Below are 19,728 nucleotides of genomic sequence, written 5' to 3'. Positions count from 1 at the left end.
GACAGGCTGATCAATGTTCATTTCCGGGTTTAAAAAAAAAAGAGGGAATCTCTCGATTGGGTACGTCTCGTTGGCGAGGTCGGCGTCTATGAATCTATCGTTATCTCAGGTTTCTGGCGAACAGGAACGGGTGCAGTCATGTAGACCGTTAAATAAGAAACAGCTCAAACAAAGCGAAATTCTTGGAATTATTTAACAGTTATCCTAACCGAAAAGGCAAGGTCACTTTCAAACACAAAATCTGAAGGCCACTCTCAACAAGCCCTCCCATAAATAGCGTTTGATGTTGACTTGTGTCACTGCTAATGCCAAGGTCACGTAAGACGAAATAAATTAAATTCCTTCCCGCACACTTAGAAAGAGCTTAGGGAACTCTCAGTTCACATTCTTGGCGCTCAAGCACGATCTTAGAAGTGTTATTTGTAAGTAAAGGGGGCCACGAAACGGTATGTACATCCTAAGAAATTTAAGCCGAATTTCCCAAGTGCGCCCGTTTGTTGTCCATTCTATCGTTGTTTGTCAAGTTCTGCCAAATTAGACACTCGTGTTACATAATGTTCTTCAAGTGGAAGGTGGCTTTGTAGGAGTGCGCAACTAAAAAGTTTCGTGACTCACCTCCTTAGAAGTTTCTGATGACATTAATTATTGAATTGATTGATAAATTAGCTAAATTATTTCCTTATTGAAAAGTTTAGTTCTCCGACCCCGGAGTGATCGGGCTCTGCACGCATTCAATAATTGTTTTTTTTTCTTCTCGCTTAGCGGCTAAGTCTGTAAATGGCCGTTAGTTTACCAATAGTAAAGATTTTCCAGCGCCTTAAAAGATTGAGCTGTGGTTAGGTCAGAACTTCAATTAGTTTCATTTTAGCTCAGCTTTAAAGCAACAATTTACAATCGCTAATATTAAGCTACACACAGGGGCACTGTCTGCACCTATTAAAATTGCATTTGTTTCTTTGGAAAGTTTCCATGCGGAGCCTTATCGTACGTGGATGCATGGTTACAGATGTGCGTATTTATTTCTGCGTATTTTTCCTACCGACAAACAGAGGAAGCACTCTTTCTTGTTTCAGTCAGAGAAAGTGCGGATTCCTGTGGCTAACTGACTCACACTAGCTCGAGGAAATTTTGTTATCCTATGACAAATCTTGTCTAAATTCGTAATTCCCGAGACAGCACATGCAGTATGAATTAAAAGAGCTGAGTTAAATGAGCAATCAACACGGGCGACAATCCACCCTTGTCTCTCGTATAAATATTTAGAAATCCATTTTAGTGCTTATGACCTGTCCATTCGAACTCAACACATCGAGTTTTACTTTCTAAAAAAAAAAAATGCATGCGACATTGATATGGTTGTTGATGTTATTTTCTTTTTGATTTGTTTTTTTTTTTGTGTGTTGTTTTGTTGTTGTTTTTTTTTTTCACAGCCCTTACTTTTTCATAATAGTGCTTTCAATTTTTGTTGTTAGTTTTTTTTTTTCTATCTTTAATTGATTGATCACAGAATCGTGAAAGGATCAGATCTAAGTCACCGTTTTCAATTTCATAATTATCCTGGTTTTCTGTCTTACTCAGCACACCCAAGGGAAGGAGAGATCAGTTTACAAATGCCCTGTGGGCCTCAGTGCATGGAACGCGTGCTCTTGCTTTGTACTGTTGCAACAAAATTCAGGTATTTAAATTCCGTCGATGGATCGTGTGGCATCTGAACCTTCGGTGGAGCGTGAGGCTGAGGTGAGTCATATTTTGAAATATTGAATTAAGTTCGTGTGAAGTGTTTACGATTATTATTTTAAAACTTAATCGATTCAAGGAAGATCGATGGTGGATTACTTCTCAGTATTACGTCATGTAGCTGATAGGGTCTTTTTCTTTACTCTTGCTTGGCAAGTGTCTAAGTTGATATACTTCAGACCTTCGAATTTAAGATCAATCTATTTGATTTTCACTAGTTGGCCTTCAATTTAAACCCAAAAGTGCGTGAACAAGCCACACATGACGGCGCCTAAGACCTTCGCGCATTAGAGCGGCGTAACATAATTAATTTATTAATATCTCAGAGAACTTAAAGGTTGTAAGACTGTTGTTAGAGTTCATAGTCCATTTCAAACAATTAAGTCTTATAACTGGCTTTCAAAGGAGTATCATATCATGGAAATCAACTTTAAAAACATACTAACCAACATTTGCGGGGAACGTCATTCACTTAACCATTCGACGAGTTGTAGATGCTAACTACAGCACGTCACACCACAGTGATAATCTGTTGAGCTTAAATTTTGGTTTTCGAAATCAGTTCGTGAAACGTTCATATCGTGATTCAGGAATTTAAAGAGCGGTACGCTTTCATGCTTTCAATGCGTTTCGATCATCAAATGATTCGTAGATGCAACTTTGTACGGAGAGGATTCCATTCGCTCGATCGACTTCAAAAGCGTGCAAGTATTGCGTCTCTTTGCAAAGAGTAACGAGCACGTCGCTCAGTCTTCGGTCGGTTGTGTAACATGCAGCCTTAAACGGATTTCGTCATCGATGTATTTGCTTAACTGACCTGCATAAGCATCTTATTCATTTTCCTAACGGTAATGCTGTTCTGTAGATAGTTCCGGGTAGGTAGTTGGCATAAAAAGTTTGTTTGTTTTGTTGTTCGAATTGTAAATTCAAGGATTGAGGCTATCGTTCCCTTTTTTATACACTGAAATACATCACCAATGAATTTTAGTAGTAAGACCTACCTGTTTACACTGCGAAATAAACAAAGCAACCTTTCTTTAGAGTATTTCTTTTGTGATGAGATACAGTAATCATAAACGAATAAGCCTGGTTTAATCTAAACAACGAAACTAATTTCGACGAGATTTCTAGTCATGCAGAAAATGATCTTCGAGGTTGGATTGGATGTTATTGGACAGAAAGATTACCGAACTAGAATTTAAGACGAGTAAATACAGGAAAATCTGAGTTTGTACTTCAAGAAGAGAATAAATTTCTCGTTGAGAGCAGTTAAATAAAATTATGATAAACAATGCAGCAACTACCTTATGGACACTGAATTTTGATGTATTTTTTTAAGGATTTAAGGAAATCGATGGACGGCTTGAAATTTTTTTTCTGTATCAGTTGCAGTTTCGTTTCAACTTTGAGTATAATAATCCCAGAAGTACTTTTCGAGGAGGCTTCCCGAAAGCACCCGCTTGTTCCATTACGTGGCGCGCTTATTGAGTAAACCATCGATCCTTGTGTGGCTTTGGTCTATGATTTGGAGTTGTTTGTTGGTTTGTTTTTGTTATTTTTTTTGCCTGTGTGTGTGTTTGTTACTATTTTTTCTGTTCTACTTCGGTTTTTGTTTAATCTGTTTTGTACTGTTTTGTGTTCTTGTAGTTGTTGTTTTTGTTTCCAATTCGAAAGTGAAACAGGAAAAGACGAAAGGAAACTTTGTCACATCAGCAAATGAAATATTTATTTTGATTTTTGATTTGTTTGATCTGGTTTAACCTCGATAAAGTTTTTGTTTAGAAGTCTCATGTAAATATTCAGCCTTCATCAAATTTAAACTACTATTTCGCCAAGTTCGAGGAAATCTGTCGATGAATGAAATCATCCTAAATCACTCATCATATCACCTTGTGAAGCATTTCCCGTGCTGGTGTTGCCTACGTGACGGTTATTATGATCATTTTAATTTTTTTATTCCACTCAGACTGAATATTTTTGCAAACTGTTAATTATAATATATGATTAAAAGATTAGGGGAAACAACTCAAAATGATAACTTTTTTTTTTCTTCACAAGATAAAAATTACCGTCTTATGTCACATTAAATGAAATTACGAATGATCGTATCAAAAGAACATAAGGCATTTGGTTTCGGATAGCTAAGACAACCTTCTCCTCCAAGACAACTTTGCGGAGCGTTACTATCGCAGTTGCGAGGTGTAAAAGGTGTTCTATGTGGCACGCAAGCCTCTCTTAGGTCAAAGAAAAGGATCTGCAATAAATATTGTGTTTTTACGGCAATTTGACGGCAGTCAGGTATTGTCGATGGCGTTGATTTTGCAATTATAGACGCTTTCTTCGAAAATCGAAGCCAAACGCTCCCAACTACATCTTAGCACTTCACCTTGTATCTTCTCAAGTCGATGGAACTAAATTAGCTTTCACTTCTGCACTCCTTTGCACGGTCTATCCGCGATTTGGCCTTGCCTTGGGTTCACAACCATTCTCCTCAAAGCGCCAGTTTTTTCCTTTTGGCGAGTTTGGTCTCCGCTGACCTAAAACACGCAGGCTCCGGAAACAATTCGAGCTATCTCTTTACGGGAAAGTTGTCTTTGGTGAAAATAAAGTGAATAAATGCCAAAAGAAATCCACTTACTTGGAAATTAAACTTCTAATGGTTTCAGTTGACGACAAAATTTACATACAAAATTGAATCATTTTTCCAGAATATGAACTTCCTGTGCGGATTTATATCCACCCCATTTCATATTTTCCTGTCCTATTTTTACTTCTGATGGTCGCATTTATTTATGTTTCAGCGTGATTAGTCAGACACAACAGTACACGTCACTGTCTTGGTAGAGTACATAGAGTCTTTGCAGAAACAGTAAAAAGAAAAAAAAATGTAGTCCATACTCCCCGGCGGGGAATCGAACCCCGGTCTCCCGCGTGACAGGCGGGGATACTCACCACTATACTACCGAGGACTACGCTACATACGTTGTAAATTTATATATAATTAAACTATATAATTACAAATAGTCGTTCTGCTGACCAATAATTTGCGTATTCGTATCCGGGGTGCAAGTTTCAAATCTTTGCCATCTGGAAGGTCATCTGAAAGAGTTTGTGGACAGTAAAACCAGTTTATGCTGTACAGTTCCTTGATTTTATCAATTTTCTTTTCGTTGTATATTTCATGCTCTTTGCTTTTTCAACACTCCCTATTTCCTTTGAACCGACACGCAAAGGTAAATTCAAGTCGTTTTCCGGTCAAAACAAACATGGACGCGCGTAATCGCTCGTTTTAATCCCGTTCTTGATTTCAAGAAAGTTAAAAACGGCACTGGTGTTTTCACTGCTCACATTCATGGATTCATGACACACCTGGTATGTACGAAACTCGCGCTGTCTGACTAAATGATGTCTGGTGTTTTCTAATCAGATCGCCGGTAGTTTTCATCAACCGTTCTTTAGTCATACTCTTCGCCGATTCACCTGCACTGCATGTTAACCACGTCGATTTTCTGTTGTTTTCCAGTGTATTTGCGTTGACACGGCACATGTAGCCGTTTCACCAGCAGAAATTGTGAATCAAGCACCAAATCAGGTTTGTAAGGGCTAAAAACTTTACAAGACAATGATGTAAAAATTTATTGTAATTTGTAGTAGTCTAAGAGTAAATCTCCAAAAATTATAACTGGGGTCTACGACTAACTTAATCCTACTTTGAACAAGGTGGTCTGTTGCCGTGCCTAATTGGATTTGTAACATACATTGATATGGGTGCCCTGCTGTCAGTTAGAATTTAATTTTCTGATTGTGATTTTTTTCGGTTATTGATTGATGCATTAAAAAACTTACTGTAGTTTACTCGAGGAGGTCACATTTTAATTAACTTTATACATACTGAGGTTAACACTGTGAAAGACTATCATGAATGTCTCTGAGTGATATATTTTCAAAGTTGTTTGCTTCCAATCTTTAAAATGTGTTGGTCAGAAAGAAAAAATCTCAGTTGGTATGAAATGAAAACATACCATGGAAAGTGCTTGAATGATTTTTGATCAACAAACTCACTCAATTGCTGTGATCACTCATTCCTTTTTTTATGCATGACAGCTCATGAATAAAAGTCATTCCAGGACATTCCCGATTAAATAATTTCTAAATCTGTCAAAGAAAAGAGGCTTAGCTATGAATGCCTCGTAGGGTATACTCATGGTAAATTTTTTTTTTCATTGCTTATAGCAAATATCTACAGATCAGGGAACAATGTCATTGGAAGTTTTGAACCTTTGCCAATCAAGAATGGTGTTTCTTCCAAATCCTCTGGAATATAAGCTTCTTAACTTCATTGGTAAAGTGATTTATGAAATGTGCATGTTTTGAACTGAGTGTAAATGGTATTCTATGCATACTCATGGTATTCCTCTTCATGGACAAAGCTTGGCCACATTTTTCAAAACTTTGTGTATTGATACTTAAAGATAATTGTGGATTAAGACTTCATGGAAAAAATAATGAGGCTACAATGATCCTGGTCTATTTTTTATTTTCCTGGCCTACAATCTGTTGCAAGCTATTCACTTGCATGAGGCTCTCAAGGTTGTAAATCCTAGCAGTATGCAGGATGCATATCAGCCCTTTAACTCCCAGCAGTGATTCACTTGTAACTTCTCTCTACAATATCCATCCACTATCCAGCAAACAGATAATGAGAGTACTCAAATGTATCAGGTAGAAGTTGTTATCTTGATCTAACGCCAATTCTTGCAAATAATTTACAAGGAAATGTGTAGCAGCTAGCAGGGAGAATTAACAATCAGATCTTGGGGGTTAAAGGGTTAGATTTGTGTGTATTATTGCCATATAGTCTCTATAGCTCAGGAGCGTGGGTATCCAGAGATTCTTCACAGGGACTCAGAATTTTTGTTTGTGCCATGTTTATGCTGAAAAAAAAAATTACCTTCCTTTAACAATGGCTGATGATAAGTCAGCCTCCATAGTTCAGGTGTCAGCTCAGCAAATTTATAGCATACCTTAAAACTATCTTGATATGGTGCAATGAAAAAGAAATATCTTAGGTCAACTGAAAAGGTTCCTCTGCCATACTATTGTCTATTTATCATTCCCTCAAAGTAGCCAAGGAAAGGCTTCTTTGATCACTGCATACTGGTGGTGTATGGTGTTTTCATGCACTTATTGCATTTTGTACTTGATAACTTTTTTTTTAATATATGGCTCATAATCATTTACTGTTTGTATGTTTGCATTTAGGTAAGGGATTTGATGAACTTTCCAAAGTGTATGTGGCCAGTCATTGTCCTTCAAAATCACTAGTTGTTGTGAAGCAGACTAATGTTGATGTTCAAAATCCTGCGCAGTTGGAAGATTTAAAGGTCTGTATACAGAATTTCATCACTGTCATCACAGCCTTCACTGTAGGCAGAGTCTCCCTCTCCAGTGTCTCTCTGGTTTGTGCAGCTTTTTTTTTGTTAGTCACTGTGGTAGATCTGGAATTCCCTGATCAGTCCATAAGAGCAAAAGGTTATGCAGCTAGGGTTGAAATGATAAACTAGAGGCTCTGAGGCACAAAGCCATACTTTAAAATCAAAATTTAAAGAATAGAGAAGTAGGTTTTGGCACCCCAACCAGTCCATTTTGTTTTCTTTAGCTGATAGTTTTATTGTATAATCTTATGTAATTTAAAACCCCCATTTTGAATGAAATCAGAAAAGCTTCACAGACCAGTTTAAAGTTACTGGAAACTCTCAGAAAGGAGCTCTTTAGGACACTTAATGGACAAACTGTTTTTGGTGCTGTAGTTGTTTTTGTAGCTGTTCTTGTTTTGTAATGTTATCTTGGAGCTGCTAAAAAACTCCTGTCTGGTCATATGGGGCAAGCAGAGTTCTTTGCCAATGAAGTGACTTTTTTCACAGCCTCTCTCTCTCAGTAAAGACATTAACAACAAATATTGCAACCAGTCTCAAATAGGGTGCTCAGTTGTAGCTAATTTTCTAGCCTTGTGGTAGAAATAGCATTTTATTGTCCAGTGGTGTTCTTTCAGATACTTTCGCAAAACAATGGAGGTCTGAATCCCATGTATACCTAAGAAAGTCTAAATACTCCCTTTTAGTAACATGTTTTTATTTGTTCTATGTTACCTCTGCTAAAGTTTTCAGTTGTTGTGCTTTTTACATTAAATCTGTCACAGAATGAAGTGCAAGTGATGCGGTCCCTCTGTCACCCAAATATTCTGCCCTTTTACTGTTCATTTGTGACCAGGCATGAGGTGTGGCATGTCCTCCCTCTAATGCAGTTAGGTGAGGGTGTAAATTACTTTGTATGTGCTTGTGATTACAATCAACCTAAACATTAACCCATGAGTCATCAGAGCCATTTTTGTTACCACTGACATCAAAATTACAAACAACCAGGCCCTGGTTTTTCGAAGGTTGGATAACAATTTATCAACTGAATAAATCTCTATCTGGTGGACAGCACAGTACATTTTGCATCACTTGTCCACTGGATAGGGATTTATCTGTTGGATAGTACTATTTGCATGCTATATGACTGGGCCCTGATTCATATTGGCGTGTATTCATATTCTCATGATAATTATTATCTGAAACATCAATTTGACCAATTGCTTTTTGTAGTTTTGATCTAATCATAAAGCTAACCCAACCTTGATCAATCTCCCACTTGCTTAAATCCTACACCAACCTTTGCATCTGCCACATGCAATTTATAGACAGTCCTTCAACAGCCCTCTATGGTCAAAATTTATGCAAGTTCTGTGTTGATGAAATGATTTCCTATACTTGGCAAAGGTAAATGATCATGTTCACACTTTTGTTCCCAGGATCATGTTCTGATATTTTGAAGACAAGGTTTCATGATGGTATGGGTGAAATTATTGTTGCTGCAATTCTCTATGAGGTCCTGCAAGGTTTAGAGTATCTTCACAAGATGGGTATCATCCACAGGTATACTTAATTCTTTTACGAAGAAAGTTTTGAGATCAGCTGAGTGTCAGAAGTATTCAGCAATTTCTTTGTTGCAACTTCTTTACCACTTGCTCAAGTAATCAAATTCAAACTAAAAACCAATTGGCACTTGGTGCCTTGAGTTCTCTCATGGTTCAGGAAGCTTGCACATTTTTTCATTGAGTTCTCAGCCACTCAAAGCTGTAATATATTCTTCTTTTTCTTTTGGTCTGTTGAGAAGGGTGAAACCCATTTAAAATGAAATTTGTCTGTGTGGTCGGTGTGACAAATCTGTCCATTTTATCTCTGTTAGGGCCATCAAAGGAAGTCACATTTTACTTGGTGCAGATGGAACAGTGTGCTTGTCAGGTTTGAGGAAATCTATCATGCTCCTCCAGGAAAGCAAAAGTTCTAGGATTGCTCATCATTTTCCAGCACATGCAGTTGCTGTTTTACCATGGATGGCACCAGAAATTTTGCAACAGGTACGCTATGTAGTCTAAATGGAACTATATTTTTGTTTATTGAAAAGGCTTCAAATACCCTGTGACTGAATGATTAGTTTCCAGGACCTGAATGGAAAGGGCCAGGTTCAATTTCTGGCCTGGGTCAGTATGTTTGTTCTTTGGTGGGACCTCCCCTCCTAGACCAACATCTAATTTCTCAGTAAGGTATCACTGTTGAATCAAACACAAGGCTCATGAGAAATAAGGAAGTGGTCACAACCTTGAAAAGCTTTTGATTTTTAACAAGATCCTCCATGTCTGCACCCTGGGAAATGTAGCAACATGTGAGGGAAAGGTGAGGAAATGCTGAAGATAACCTATGATAGAACTCTCACATGTGAAGTAACAGCACAATGAGTTGCTCCACACTGGGGAAATTTTGACAAGCTGAGCACTGTGGGTCATTTTGCATAAGGACAGACTAAACCCTTCTTACTACTATTTAAAGCTTGCTACTAATTTTTTATTTGATAAACTAAAATTTTCTTACTGTTTTAATACCCTAACTGAGTGTTCATTAGGAGGTAATTTAGTGTTAACAACTGGGTTGAAAACGTAAATTAGCCACCGTAAAGAGTAAAAAAGCTGACGTTTCGAGCGTTAGCCCTTCGTCAGAGCGATTGACGAAGGGCTAACGCTCGAAACGTCAGCTTTTTTACTCTTTACGGTGGCTAATTTACGTTTTCAACCCAGTTGTTAACACTAAATTACCTTCTATACTCTCCCACCGACGCAGCACCACAGTTTCTTTAGAAACTTACCCCTTCATTCATGAGTGTTCATTACTTTGAGCTAGCACTGAATGAAAGTTTTGATGTGTCATCATTATCATCACAGGATCTTCAAGGTTATGATTACAAGTCTGATATTTACAGTGTTGGCATAACTGCTATACAGTTGGCCAGAGGAACTGTTCCATACATTGGAATGCCACCCACCAAGGTACAACTGATATACATTCTGATTACACTCACACGAGACAATCAAAGTGAAAAGTTTATATAAAGGTTGAGTCAGTCATTCCTCTAATGTTCTCCTCCTGTGACGGGTCAGTCAGTATTCTTGTATACGCATCCTTATACGATCTTAACATGTGTACCCTGAAACAAAGGGTTCTAGAAAAAATACCTGTGCTATGCCAGACGCAAAAACCACTCAAGTATCAGTCTGGCCAAAAATATGTGGGAACGTATTCCTCATCTAGTACAGCAACACAATACCCCGAGGAAAGGGTAAACTAACCTAGTTGCACTACTAATCATAAAGAAAAGTCAGTGATTGTAATGATATTTTGCAAGGAGTTGGAATGCCAAAATTACAACAAATATGAAAGAAAAAGTTGTCAAACATAAGACTGATCAACCTAGAATGACACAACAGTATTGTTTTCTTTAGGTCATCTTCTCTCATCTATAATTTGGGTGCTATTAGTGTTTTTCGTTGTAAGATATTTTTGAGGTCCAGCGTTCGTTGGTTGGAGTAACTCCGACAATGCACAAATACATTTCACGCCCTGGCCACTGGAAGAAACTATCAGAAATTGCTTCAAAAGTTAGTGCTCACGCATCAACTCTCAACGGCAGCTATAACGGGTCTCAAATGCACTCGACATGTTAGGTCCAAAACTTCTGAGGGCATTTTCACGCAGTTTTAGTCCCTTCATTCATGGTTTTCAGTAAGTTTTAAAGTAAGCGGGAAAAGTATAAAGTAAGCGGCCATTATGGAAGTTCGATTTGTAATCTAATATTACTTGTGTCAGAGAAAAAAGGCGGCGATTTCGCTTGATATATATGGCAATTTTGCTGTTTTCCGACTTTTATTGCAAACCCCTGTTTGAAGATGAATAGTTTAACAAAGCTTGACCGTGTTTTATCGCAGGTATTGTTGGAGAAACTGAAAGGTAGCACTCCAAAGCTCTGTGACTCACTGGTAATGAATGACGTGGACACCTCGGTACAGTTGACTTCAGCTACCGACTCGGGTTTCGGCAGCGACCTCCCTTCCGCCGGTGAAGGAAAAGAGTCAAATCAAGTCACATTCCAGGGCCTGTTCTCCCTTGCTTTTCAGCAGGTGGGTGAAAGTAGACCGCTGCCATCAGTTAGAACTTGCAAGCTGGACGTTTTAGTCCATGAATAGTCAATTTTACAGTTGTGTGCTTGATTGCCAAGCCTTTGAACAGGTGTGAGGCTAAGGGTGACCTTGCTATGATACAAACCTTGCTGCTTTTCAAATGAAAATTACTTTGTTATCATGCTAACTAGATACTGGTCTCTATCACAACAAGGTCACCTTCAGCCTCACTCCAAATCAAAGGCTTGGCAACTAGGTGCACAACTGTCAAATGGCCTATTGGACAGGTCGGCTCTGAGCATTGACAGAGCGGGATCAGTCCGTTACATACTCTTGCGCGTGCTGCCTACGAATGGCACCGGTGCTTTTAGACGCTAAGGAGTACATACGAAGGTGCAAAATGATTTTCAATCCCAAGAGAGCTCATCTCCCATGCCTTTAATCTAAAGAAATGGAATGTTAATTTCTATTTACACTGATACATAGTCAGACGTGATAAATGGAAAGCTCCCAGCACGTTCTGTATGTATGTTGAAATGTGTGATATTTCTATCTTGCATCGGCACACACAACATAACATTAGGGAGGTAGACACACAAACAGATTGCAGTGCAGTAAACTTTTTATGACGACTCTTCCTATGAAAAAAAAAGAAAGTTACTCCTCCCTGTCAACGGGCTTTTGACACTATGAATTTTAAATTCAAAAGCTTATGGGTTGTGAATTTGAATTTCAAGGCGTGGTTCTGTCAGTGAAAAATGATTGAAATTCATTCCATGATCGTGACCTGAACAAAGCCTACAGTGCAGGCGTATGTTTTGAACTAAAGCATGAATGTGCGTTCATGAAGCATGCTACGTCTGACGAAGGACTCTTCACGGTGGCCAATTTACGTTATCAACGTAGTTGATAATCCTAAATAACCCTTTTATACTCCCCCATTGACGCAGCACCACAGCTTCTTTAGAAACGTACGCCCTTTACAATTTTTTGAGTCAAGTTTGTCGCTCTGCCTTCTTTTCCCAGGTTGTTGACTCTTGTTTGCAAAGAGATCCTTCGTTAAGGTAAAATGGCACCTTTTAAGTTTTTGATACCTCTGGTTTGAAAGAAAAGGAAACCTTGCTTCCATTGGTAGGACGCAAGAAAGATAAAAAAAAGGAAGAGCAATCGATTCCTATCTCATTACTGCAAAGATCGCTTTCATATTCGATTCCTATTTCCTTAGCGAAACTGGTATTAATTTTGTTTTCCTCTGATATCAAACTGAGATATTTTGACGAATATTTCGCCGGCTTTTTAAATATTTTTTGAGATATATGGGCACGAAACATGGCCAATCATAAAACAAAGTCGAGGAAATAATTAGAGCCCTTAGTTGTATCGATGTAAGTATGTGCACTTAACCGGCCTAAAGCGCGGGAAAATGTGAGTGCCCTAGTCATTATTGGTTGCAGCTGTACTACTTGGTTGAAAGCGCGGTTCGTTGTTTGTCGACCAATCACAGAGCGTGACTTCTGTTAGTAAAAAAGACCGCGGTTCTGTTAGTGAAAAATGACCGAAAACACATTAATCACAGCGCGTGATTGATGCAAAACAATTTCATCTCGAATCATTTTCCTTATTCGATTGAAAACTGTTTCTACGAAGAAATTCTCGGATTACCGATACTACAAGTTGATTTTGCACGCAGAAACAACTACAACTTTCCTCTTATTGACAGACCAACGGCTCCCAGCTTGGCATCCCATGTGTTCTTCAAGCAGGTAAACAAATTCATAGTGAATGGTTATGAAGAACTGCAACAGCTCAGAATTATTGCAACATTTTTTGTTGGTGACCTTTGAAGGAAGATCATCTCGCGTTGTCGCGAGCTAAGGCTTAAAGACAATGCTATTGGGCTGGGTTCAAAGTCGTTTCTTGGCACGTAGATCGTAGATACTAAATTCGCCTTGTTCTAAAGCCATGTCTTGGATGGAGATGGACACCTGATCAACCGAGACTTAAATCGTGCGCGTGGCACGTTCTGCCTATAGAGGAGAAAAGGTCTCTGTAAATTAACCAGACTAATGCTAAAATAAAGAAAGGTTTCTTAGGCATTTCAATTTTCTTTGTTTGCAGGTGAAGCGGAAAGCGAAGGAACTTTTGCCTGATCTCCTGTCTTCCGTTCCATCGCTCGCAAACTGTGAGAGAGATAAACGCATTGGTAAGACGGATCATCTGTGCTCATTCTTGCACTGAAATAGTTCCTTTAACTAACCATTCACACTCTAACATCAATATCCATACTCTCCATACTCTTTTCGATACGCTTCCTCAGGTACTGACGAGGAGAATTCATCTACCAATCAAGAGCCTCTTTAGTTAGTGATCAGTTCATTTTTGATTTAGAGATGATATTGTAGGAGGAAATTAGATGCTAGTTACCCTCAGGGTTTAATGGGATAACATATGAAAGATCATGCATTACTTGGTGCTTAGAATAACCAAGGAAATAGGCGGAGTTAGGCGGTCATTGATGAAGTAGCCATTGATGTCGAAAAGCGTAATTCGACTTTGATTTTCCTTGCAGACCAAGAAAATGCCACTGCGGGTGCAAGTGAAGATTTAGGAGCCATCACAATTGATGAGTGGACATTTTAAACTGCCACCGTTTAGAAGGTAACCTGGGGGATGACAGCTTTGGAGATGTAGAAAAGAATTGCTAAATTTCGTAAAGATCGACGTCCCTTTTGCGTCGTGTTTTCAAATTGGGTTGTGGAGGTTCATTCGCTAAGAGATACAAGAGACTGAGTACCACACCGTTCACTCCTGGACGAGGAGATACTGGGCCTGAAGTCAAAGCACGAGGTTCCCTAGGTATGAAGCGCGGATGACTTTCATAAGGCGCGGAGATATTTCCGTTGTCGCGTGTTTGAAAGTTTTACCGTTCTGGAGATTACAGACAAAACTGAGCCTTAATTTGATGAATTGAATCAACAGAAAGGATGAATCCTTTCCTTTTGCTTGCAGTATCAGGCTGAAACTTTAAGTGCTTACATAGTACAAAGATTTTCAAGTTTGAAATAAAACACTGTTTCGAAGCTACACGTCTTACAAATGAAGTTTTTTTCTCTTTTAAATGCCTTAAGTGTTGGGATCTATCCTGTTATCCTGGGTGTTTGCTAAAATAGAGGAAAAGGGATAAAAGTGTAATGAATGTGTGGTGGTTTATGCGAGGAACTAGTCACGCTAGAGCCGAACATGCTTCAAACATATACGGAATAGCTCCAAGTCTCGCGGAGAAATACACATGAAGATTTATCAATATTGGCTATGGTTAGACACGGGCTGGCTAACTTATTTTTCATGAATTAAGTGAGAAACTGTGGTGCTGCATCGGTGGGGGGTAGTATGAGATTATTTGGTTCTGTCATCCGAGTTGATGATGGAAAATGTTTCTGAAGCTCACGCATTAGCCCTTTGTTATTTTTATGATATTTCGGTGCAATCAATCATTGAACAAACTTCATTATAAGCGACATTTTCTTGTTGAACTTTCTCCCATTCAAATATTGTGCTTGTTAATATAAGACAGTGTTTGGGGAAGGGAGGAGTGTGTAAAAGCGTAAAAGCGACTGTAAAAGCGTTTCACCGCTTTTGTCGAACGAAGAATCTTTTCAGGCAGTTAAGAAAAAATCAAACAATCGAAACCAAAACAGAAATTAACATAAATAAAATGGATGCTTCCTCTCCACACAAAATTAGTAATAAACAGCAGCGGCTAATTAGCCTAAAAGAAGTTCTTTCAGTTTTTATCTCTCTTTCAATTCCACGCTGATATCAGCGAATAACTTAAACCAATATTAGAATAATTAAAAGTAACGCAGTACTGCCATATCAGATTTCATTCGGGTGAGATTTAAGCCTAAGACTTCGTGCTTAAGACTTCACAAAATCCTTAGGTCTCCTCCTATTTATCGGAACCTTTTTCTTGCGGCGATGTCTTTACTTCGTCAAAAAGGAAAGAAATGGGAATTCAGCAAATGCATGGTTTGATTCAAGGTTGGTTGTCTTGGACAAGCCCAAACATTTGTCCGTGTAAATTCTACGCTAATATACAGAACTCGAACGATATAATTTTTCCTACATATTTTATGTTCTAAATTTGTGATGATTATCGTAAAAAAAAAAAACAGATTAAACGATAAATTACGAATAAAAATTAAGCGCGATATAAAGGTGGTCTGAGCAGTATTTTTGGCTTAATTAATTCTAGTTCGAGCTCTAATATCATTATGCTAATGTATTTTATGCATAATAAGGCGGTGGTCTGTGAGAGAATGAAAGACGTGCTTGGCATAATGAACATAGGTACAATAAACTTACTGTTGTCTGAGTTATAGCGCGGAAAAATAAAATGCGCTTTAACTTGAGTCTTCAGGCTGTCTCTTAGCCTCTATATCCTTCCCATCTACCTAGTTTCCAGGTTCTTCCTGGCCGGAATGGAGAGACAGCCAGAGAACGAGGTTAGATGTTTACAATTGAAGTTGGCCAAAAAAGTTATTAAAAATGAAGACAGGTGCGATAACTTTCGCTGATAAATGATATGCACTGCTCGGAATCTAACTAGTAATCGAGGAACGAACGAAAACAATCAGTTTACCAAGTTATTTCCCAAATGATCGATTGCTTACAAATTTTGACCCAACTCATGTCCTCGAGGAAGCCGTCGATCACCCTCTTGGATAAAGGACTGGTATGAAAGGAATTTTTAAAAATACCAGACTTCATTCCTTGTACTTAAGAGAACGTTTCTTTATTCATTAAGGAAGCAGCAGACCGTTCTCAACAAGAGTCTTTTAAAGGCTGTTATGTAAAGAATTTTGATAGTCATAAGAAGCTTCAGCAATTATACTCTAATGAACGACCATGGAATTTCTGTGTTAAATCAGTAACAAAAGTTCGCTTGATTTGAACATGGAGGACATGGAAGAATTTTTAGTATCTACATAGGCTAATTGATGTTAGATACCAAATTTTCACCAGAGTTAGGGCTGAAGCAAGCATTATTATTTTCCTCTGCCATTAAGTATGGTTTTCTTGACGGTTATCATTCACTACTGAGAGGTTTTGACTCGCTATCATAACTCGCATCCCATAATTTATGACATTACGCCAAGGTTTCGAAAGGAAAAAAATGAGATGAAACGCTGTTGATATTTGTTGTAACTATAGCATGGATGTGGGTCTAGATTACAGAAGAAAAAAAAACTAATATTCTACACCTTTGATTTCCGCTTCTATGAAACCGCAGAAGCAACATTTATCAAGCTTTTGCCGAGTCATTCGATCAGGAAAAAAGTGTCCTATGACATAACATTTTGCGTGTATCAAATTATAAATATAAAGAACCAACTAAAAGAAAAGCTTAGAAAGACGTCACGAACGAATGTGAGCTATTTACATAACATAATTTAGTAATTTCTTTCGAAAATAATTTAAACTCATTTTCTTCATCCCAACTCGCTTTCTTTTGCCGATGTTTTCTTGTTAATATTTTTCCCTGTTTAAAAGGAAGGTTAAGGTCGAAATGTTGTTACATTTTAGACAAATAAATATTCAATTCTCTCGTTAGGCTTTCCGAAAATATTTTAAAATCCAATTACTGATAATCCGTAATTTTAAATTGTTACGTTGCAATGAACTCCAGGAGAGACGAGGTAACAATTTTCCCCGCTGTGTGCGGAAAATATTTCTCGTTTTGAACTATCCTTTAAGTTCACACATTCGATGTATTCTTGTCTGTTGGTGATCATGCTTCCTTAGAAATAAACCTACCATCCATTCTTGAAAATTTCCGCCTCCCAAAGTGAAAAGCCTCGTAGCCATGGCAAGGATATTCATTTCCACAATTGCAGTGGCGCCACTGTCGTACAGAACTCCATTCGGGTTAAACATTACGGGCTTGCTTAAAACTTCGCGCAGGTACGCCGATAGAGATCTGCGATACTTCGTGCCTGCGAAATTCATCAACGTGTCTGAGCCATAATCTGTTAAATCTGATGCTAAGTAGACCTTGTTAATGCTTAAAGCGTCCCGCAAGGTCTGCACGCGGTTTGCAAGTTTTTCCATGCACCGTTTTGTAACGTTCGCGCCTTTGCGAGCTATATGTCTCTCGGAACGAACATGCACGCCTATGAATCCTTCATTCAAATTCTCTCTCACGAATTTTTTCGCCAGCTCGACGAGGTCGGAGTTAAATTCTAGGTCGACCGGACGAAGAGGCTGCGTTATGGATGGGTCCAAAGGGAAGTGAACTCTTTCTGGACCATTCCCCCTCCACTGAACAATGCCAACGCATTTAGCTCCTTGAAGAACATTATCCTCTAAATCACTAGCGGTCCTTATGACTTCCGGATCAACGCAAATATAACGTCTTACTTTGAACTGTATCTGTTTGCTAAGGCGTGAGTGCTTTATAAAAGGACAATCCACCCAGCCATTACGTTCTCTAGCCTCTTTATAAGTGGTTGCAACCTTCTCTTCAGTTATCCTGTACCATAGAGCGGTTACTCTTTGGTAATTTTCATCGTGGAATAGAAAGTGTACCACGATATTGAATCTCTTATCGCAGTGGGATTCGAGGTCACGAAAGCTTCTCATAGTGCTGTATCCTCGAGACTCTAATTTGGAGTTTAAGTCGTCCAAATTGAAATACTCGCTTAGCAAAGAGTATGTAATGTGCGGAGGATTCTCAGGCTTGTGAAAATTATGACTTACTCCCGATGATAAACCGGACATGCGAGAATTATTTACGTATGGAACGACCAAAACACGATTTTTGCTCTTCGCAAATGAGGCTAAATCCAAAAGGTTATTCGTCGCTCTGCCTAACTGCTCATAATAACGGAAAACAAACAAAAATTTTCGTCGTGAACCTGGCAGCCGCGGTGACAGGTTGCCTTCCATGTTTGTTAATTCAATGTGTTTTGTTTCGATGTCCGGTGAATTTTGCGACTCATCAGCTGTTACAAACTCATTTTTTTTCCATTCGTCGCCGTGAACCTCAAAAACTTGCTTCACACGCGTGACAGAGCCTGTTTGTGTTAGTCGAAGAAGATCGGTTGTTACGAGGGAATCATCCTTGCCAGAACTGATCTTGAGTTTATTATGATAATCGTGGATATGCAAGCAGATAAAACTGCCGACAACGTATAAAATGATAGAAGTTAGCAGTAAAAATAAACATTTCGTCCTCGTTCTTGCCATCAAAAATCTCGATATTAGATTTCTCCTCGATAAAGCCATGAATATTGAAGAGAGTTAGCAAACAGGAGAACTGCGAAATACATTTGCTTACACTTTTCATCGACGATTTTCTGTTTTGAATTGGTCACGGACTCGCTATGCTAATACAGACTCCCTGAACAAAACAGCATTCCAACTGACTTTCCCTTTCCATATAGAGCCAGAACATACTGGGAAACCACAGGCCTTTTACAGCGGGTGGACAAACCAAGTATGGAAGTCGCTGCATTGAAAAATATCAAACCTTGACGAGGTATATGAATCACAAAAAGTCGTAGACAAAGCTTTAGCACTTGACGTGAAGGTCCAATACTGATTGAATTTCCTTGACGCGGTCTTACGTGTTGAACGCCAAACAAATTTTCCAATAGTCTATTTTGGTTGGGTCATCTTGGTGCTACCCGTGGATTCTTCGTATAGTCCAATATCAATGAATTCTGCGGGAGATTTTAGTGTCGCTCAGCTGTCAATGATGACACTGCTCGAATGCAGATTACTTCGTGCTTCGCTACGCTCAGTTGACGAGCACAAAAAAATCACGTGCTTAGAGATGAAGTACTAAAGAGTCTGAAATTTTACGCTCTTTCTTTTCGCTCTCTAAAACAACTTTGCGGTGGTGAGTTTCTTAAAATAATTTCCCAATATATCTTAAATAGATCTCATAAAGATTGCCTGTAGCGATAAAGGAAATGGTCAAATTTCTTGTTTGCTATGTAAACCGACAGACATTGGTTGCAGCTGCCACGAGAAATGAGTCACTTTGCATTTTAATTCGCTTCAGGCGAATTGTCCTCCTTCTGTCTCTTCTGAAGGCGGAGAAATCGAAATTCATACCGCTCTTTTAAATCGGATAATTATTCGACGACGGGAATGAAAAAGCAAAAGAATGGTTTCAAGGGCTTTCAATACCTCAAGGACCGCATGCGAGGAAAGATGGTTTTTACCTCAAGTGAGAGCTGTCAACACTAAATTATAAGGGACTGCTGCGTTGACAGTTTAAAGCGCCCAGCAATATTCGTTCAAAAACGTATTACAATAATAAACAAATTTATTCTAAATAGCCCCGAAGCCATAATATTTAGAAGAAAGACGAACGAACTTAAATTAGACAACACCAATAAGTCGTTCGCGAGAAATTGCAACTCCGCGGA

General features: G+C 38.6%; 2 protein-coding genes and 1 non-coding gene across 4 annotated transcripts; 1 reads left to right on the top strand and 2 right to left on the bottom strand.

The window, feature by feature from the left end:
• The first annotated feature begins 310 nt into the window (after positions 1 to 310).
• On the top strand, positions 311 to 14,374 carry LOC113679433 (STE20-related kinase adapter protein alpha). Of its 2 annotated transcripts, XM_027196390.2 has the most exons (14): positions 311 to 446; positions 1,579 to 1,737; positions 5,261 to 5,329; positions 5,971 to 6,079; positions 7,000 to 7,121; positions 7,937 to 8,045; positions 8,591 to 8,714; positions 9,028 to 9,199; positions 10,058 to 10,162; positions 11,099 to 11,290; positions 12,317 to 12,354; positions 13,011 to 13,053; positions 13,409 to 13,493; positions 13,860 to 14,374. In XM_027196390.2, exons 2-14 carry the CDS (start codon positions 1,693 to 1,695, stop codon positions 13,928 to 13,930), a joined length of 1,284 nt encoding a protein of 427 aa, XP_027052191.2. In that variant the 5' UTR covers positions 311 to 446; positions 1,579 to 1,692; the 3' UTR covers positions 13,931 to 14,374. The 2 variants fall into 2 exon arrangements, with proteins under 2 accessions (XP_027052191.2, XP_027052192.2); XM_027196391.2 differs by lacking the exons at positions 311 to 446; positions 1,579 to 1,737 and adding an exon at positions 4,659 to 5,109.
• On the bottom strand, positions 4,635 to 4,706 carry Trnad-guc (transfer RNA aspartic acid (anticodon GUC)). The gene has a single exon. It is a non-coding gene; the product is annotated as a tRNA-Asp (tRNA).
• Positions 14,375 to 16,066: 1,692 nt separating the features above from the next.
• On the bottom strand, positions 16,067 to 19,543 carry LOC113679431 (uncharacterized). The gene has a single exon (XM_027196388.2). It carries the CDS (start codon positions 18,575 to 18,577, stop codon positions 17,036 to 17,038), a length of 1,542 nt encoding a protein of 513 aa, XP_027052189.2. The 5' UTR covers positions 18,578 to 19,543; the 3' UTR covers positions 16,067 to 17,035.
• Between the last annotated feature and the right edge of the window lie 185 nt (positions 19,544 to 19,728).

Source organism: Pocillopora damicornis, chromosome 9, assembly GCF_964200805.1.
Source record: "Pocillopora damicornis chromosome 9, jaPocDami1.2, whole genome shotgun sequence".
Classification (NCBI taxonomy): domain Eukaryota; kingdom Metazoa; phylum Cnidaria; class Anthozoa; order Scleractinia; family Pocilloporidae; genus Pocillopora; species Pocillopora damicornis.
The sequence above is the reverse complement of the archived record's forward strand: the minus strand, read 5'-3'. Positions and strand labels throughout refer to the sequence as shown.

Coding starts and splice junctions, on each gene's coding strand:
- LOC113679433 (XM_027196390.2), top strand. CDS start 1,693: ATGGATCGTGTGGCATCTGAACCTTCGGTGGAGCGTGAGGCTGAG. Junction 7,122..7,936: donor CGCAGTTGGAAGATTTAAAG/GTCTGTATACAG, acceptor AATCTGTCACAG/AATGAAGTGCAAGTGATGCG. Junction 11,291..12,316: donor TCTCCCTTGCTTTTCAGCAG/GTGGGTGAAAGT, acceptor TTCTTTTCCCAG/GTTGTTGACTCTTGTTTGCA.
- LOC113679431 (XM_027196388.2), bottom strand. CDS start 18,577: ATGGCTTTATCGAGGAGAAATCTAATATCGAGATTTTTGATGGCAAGA.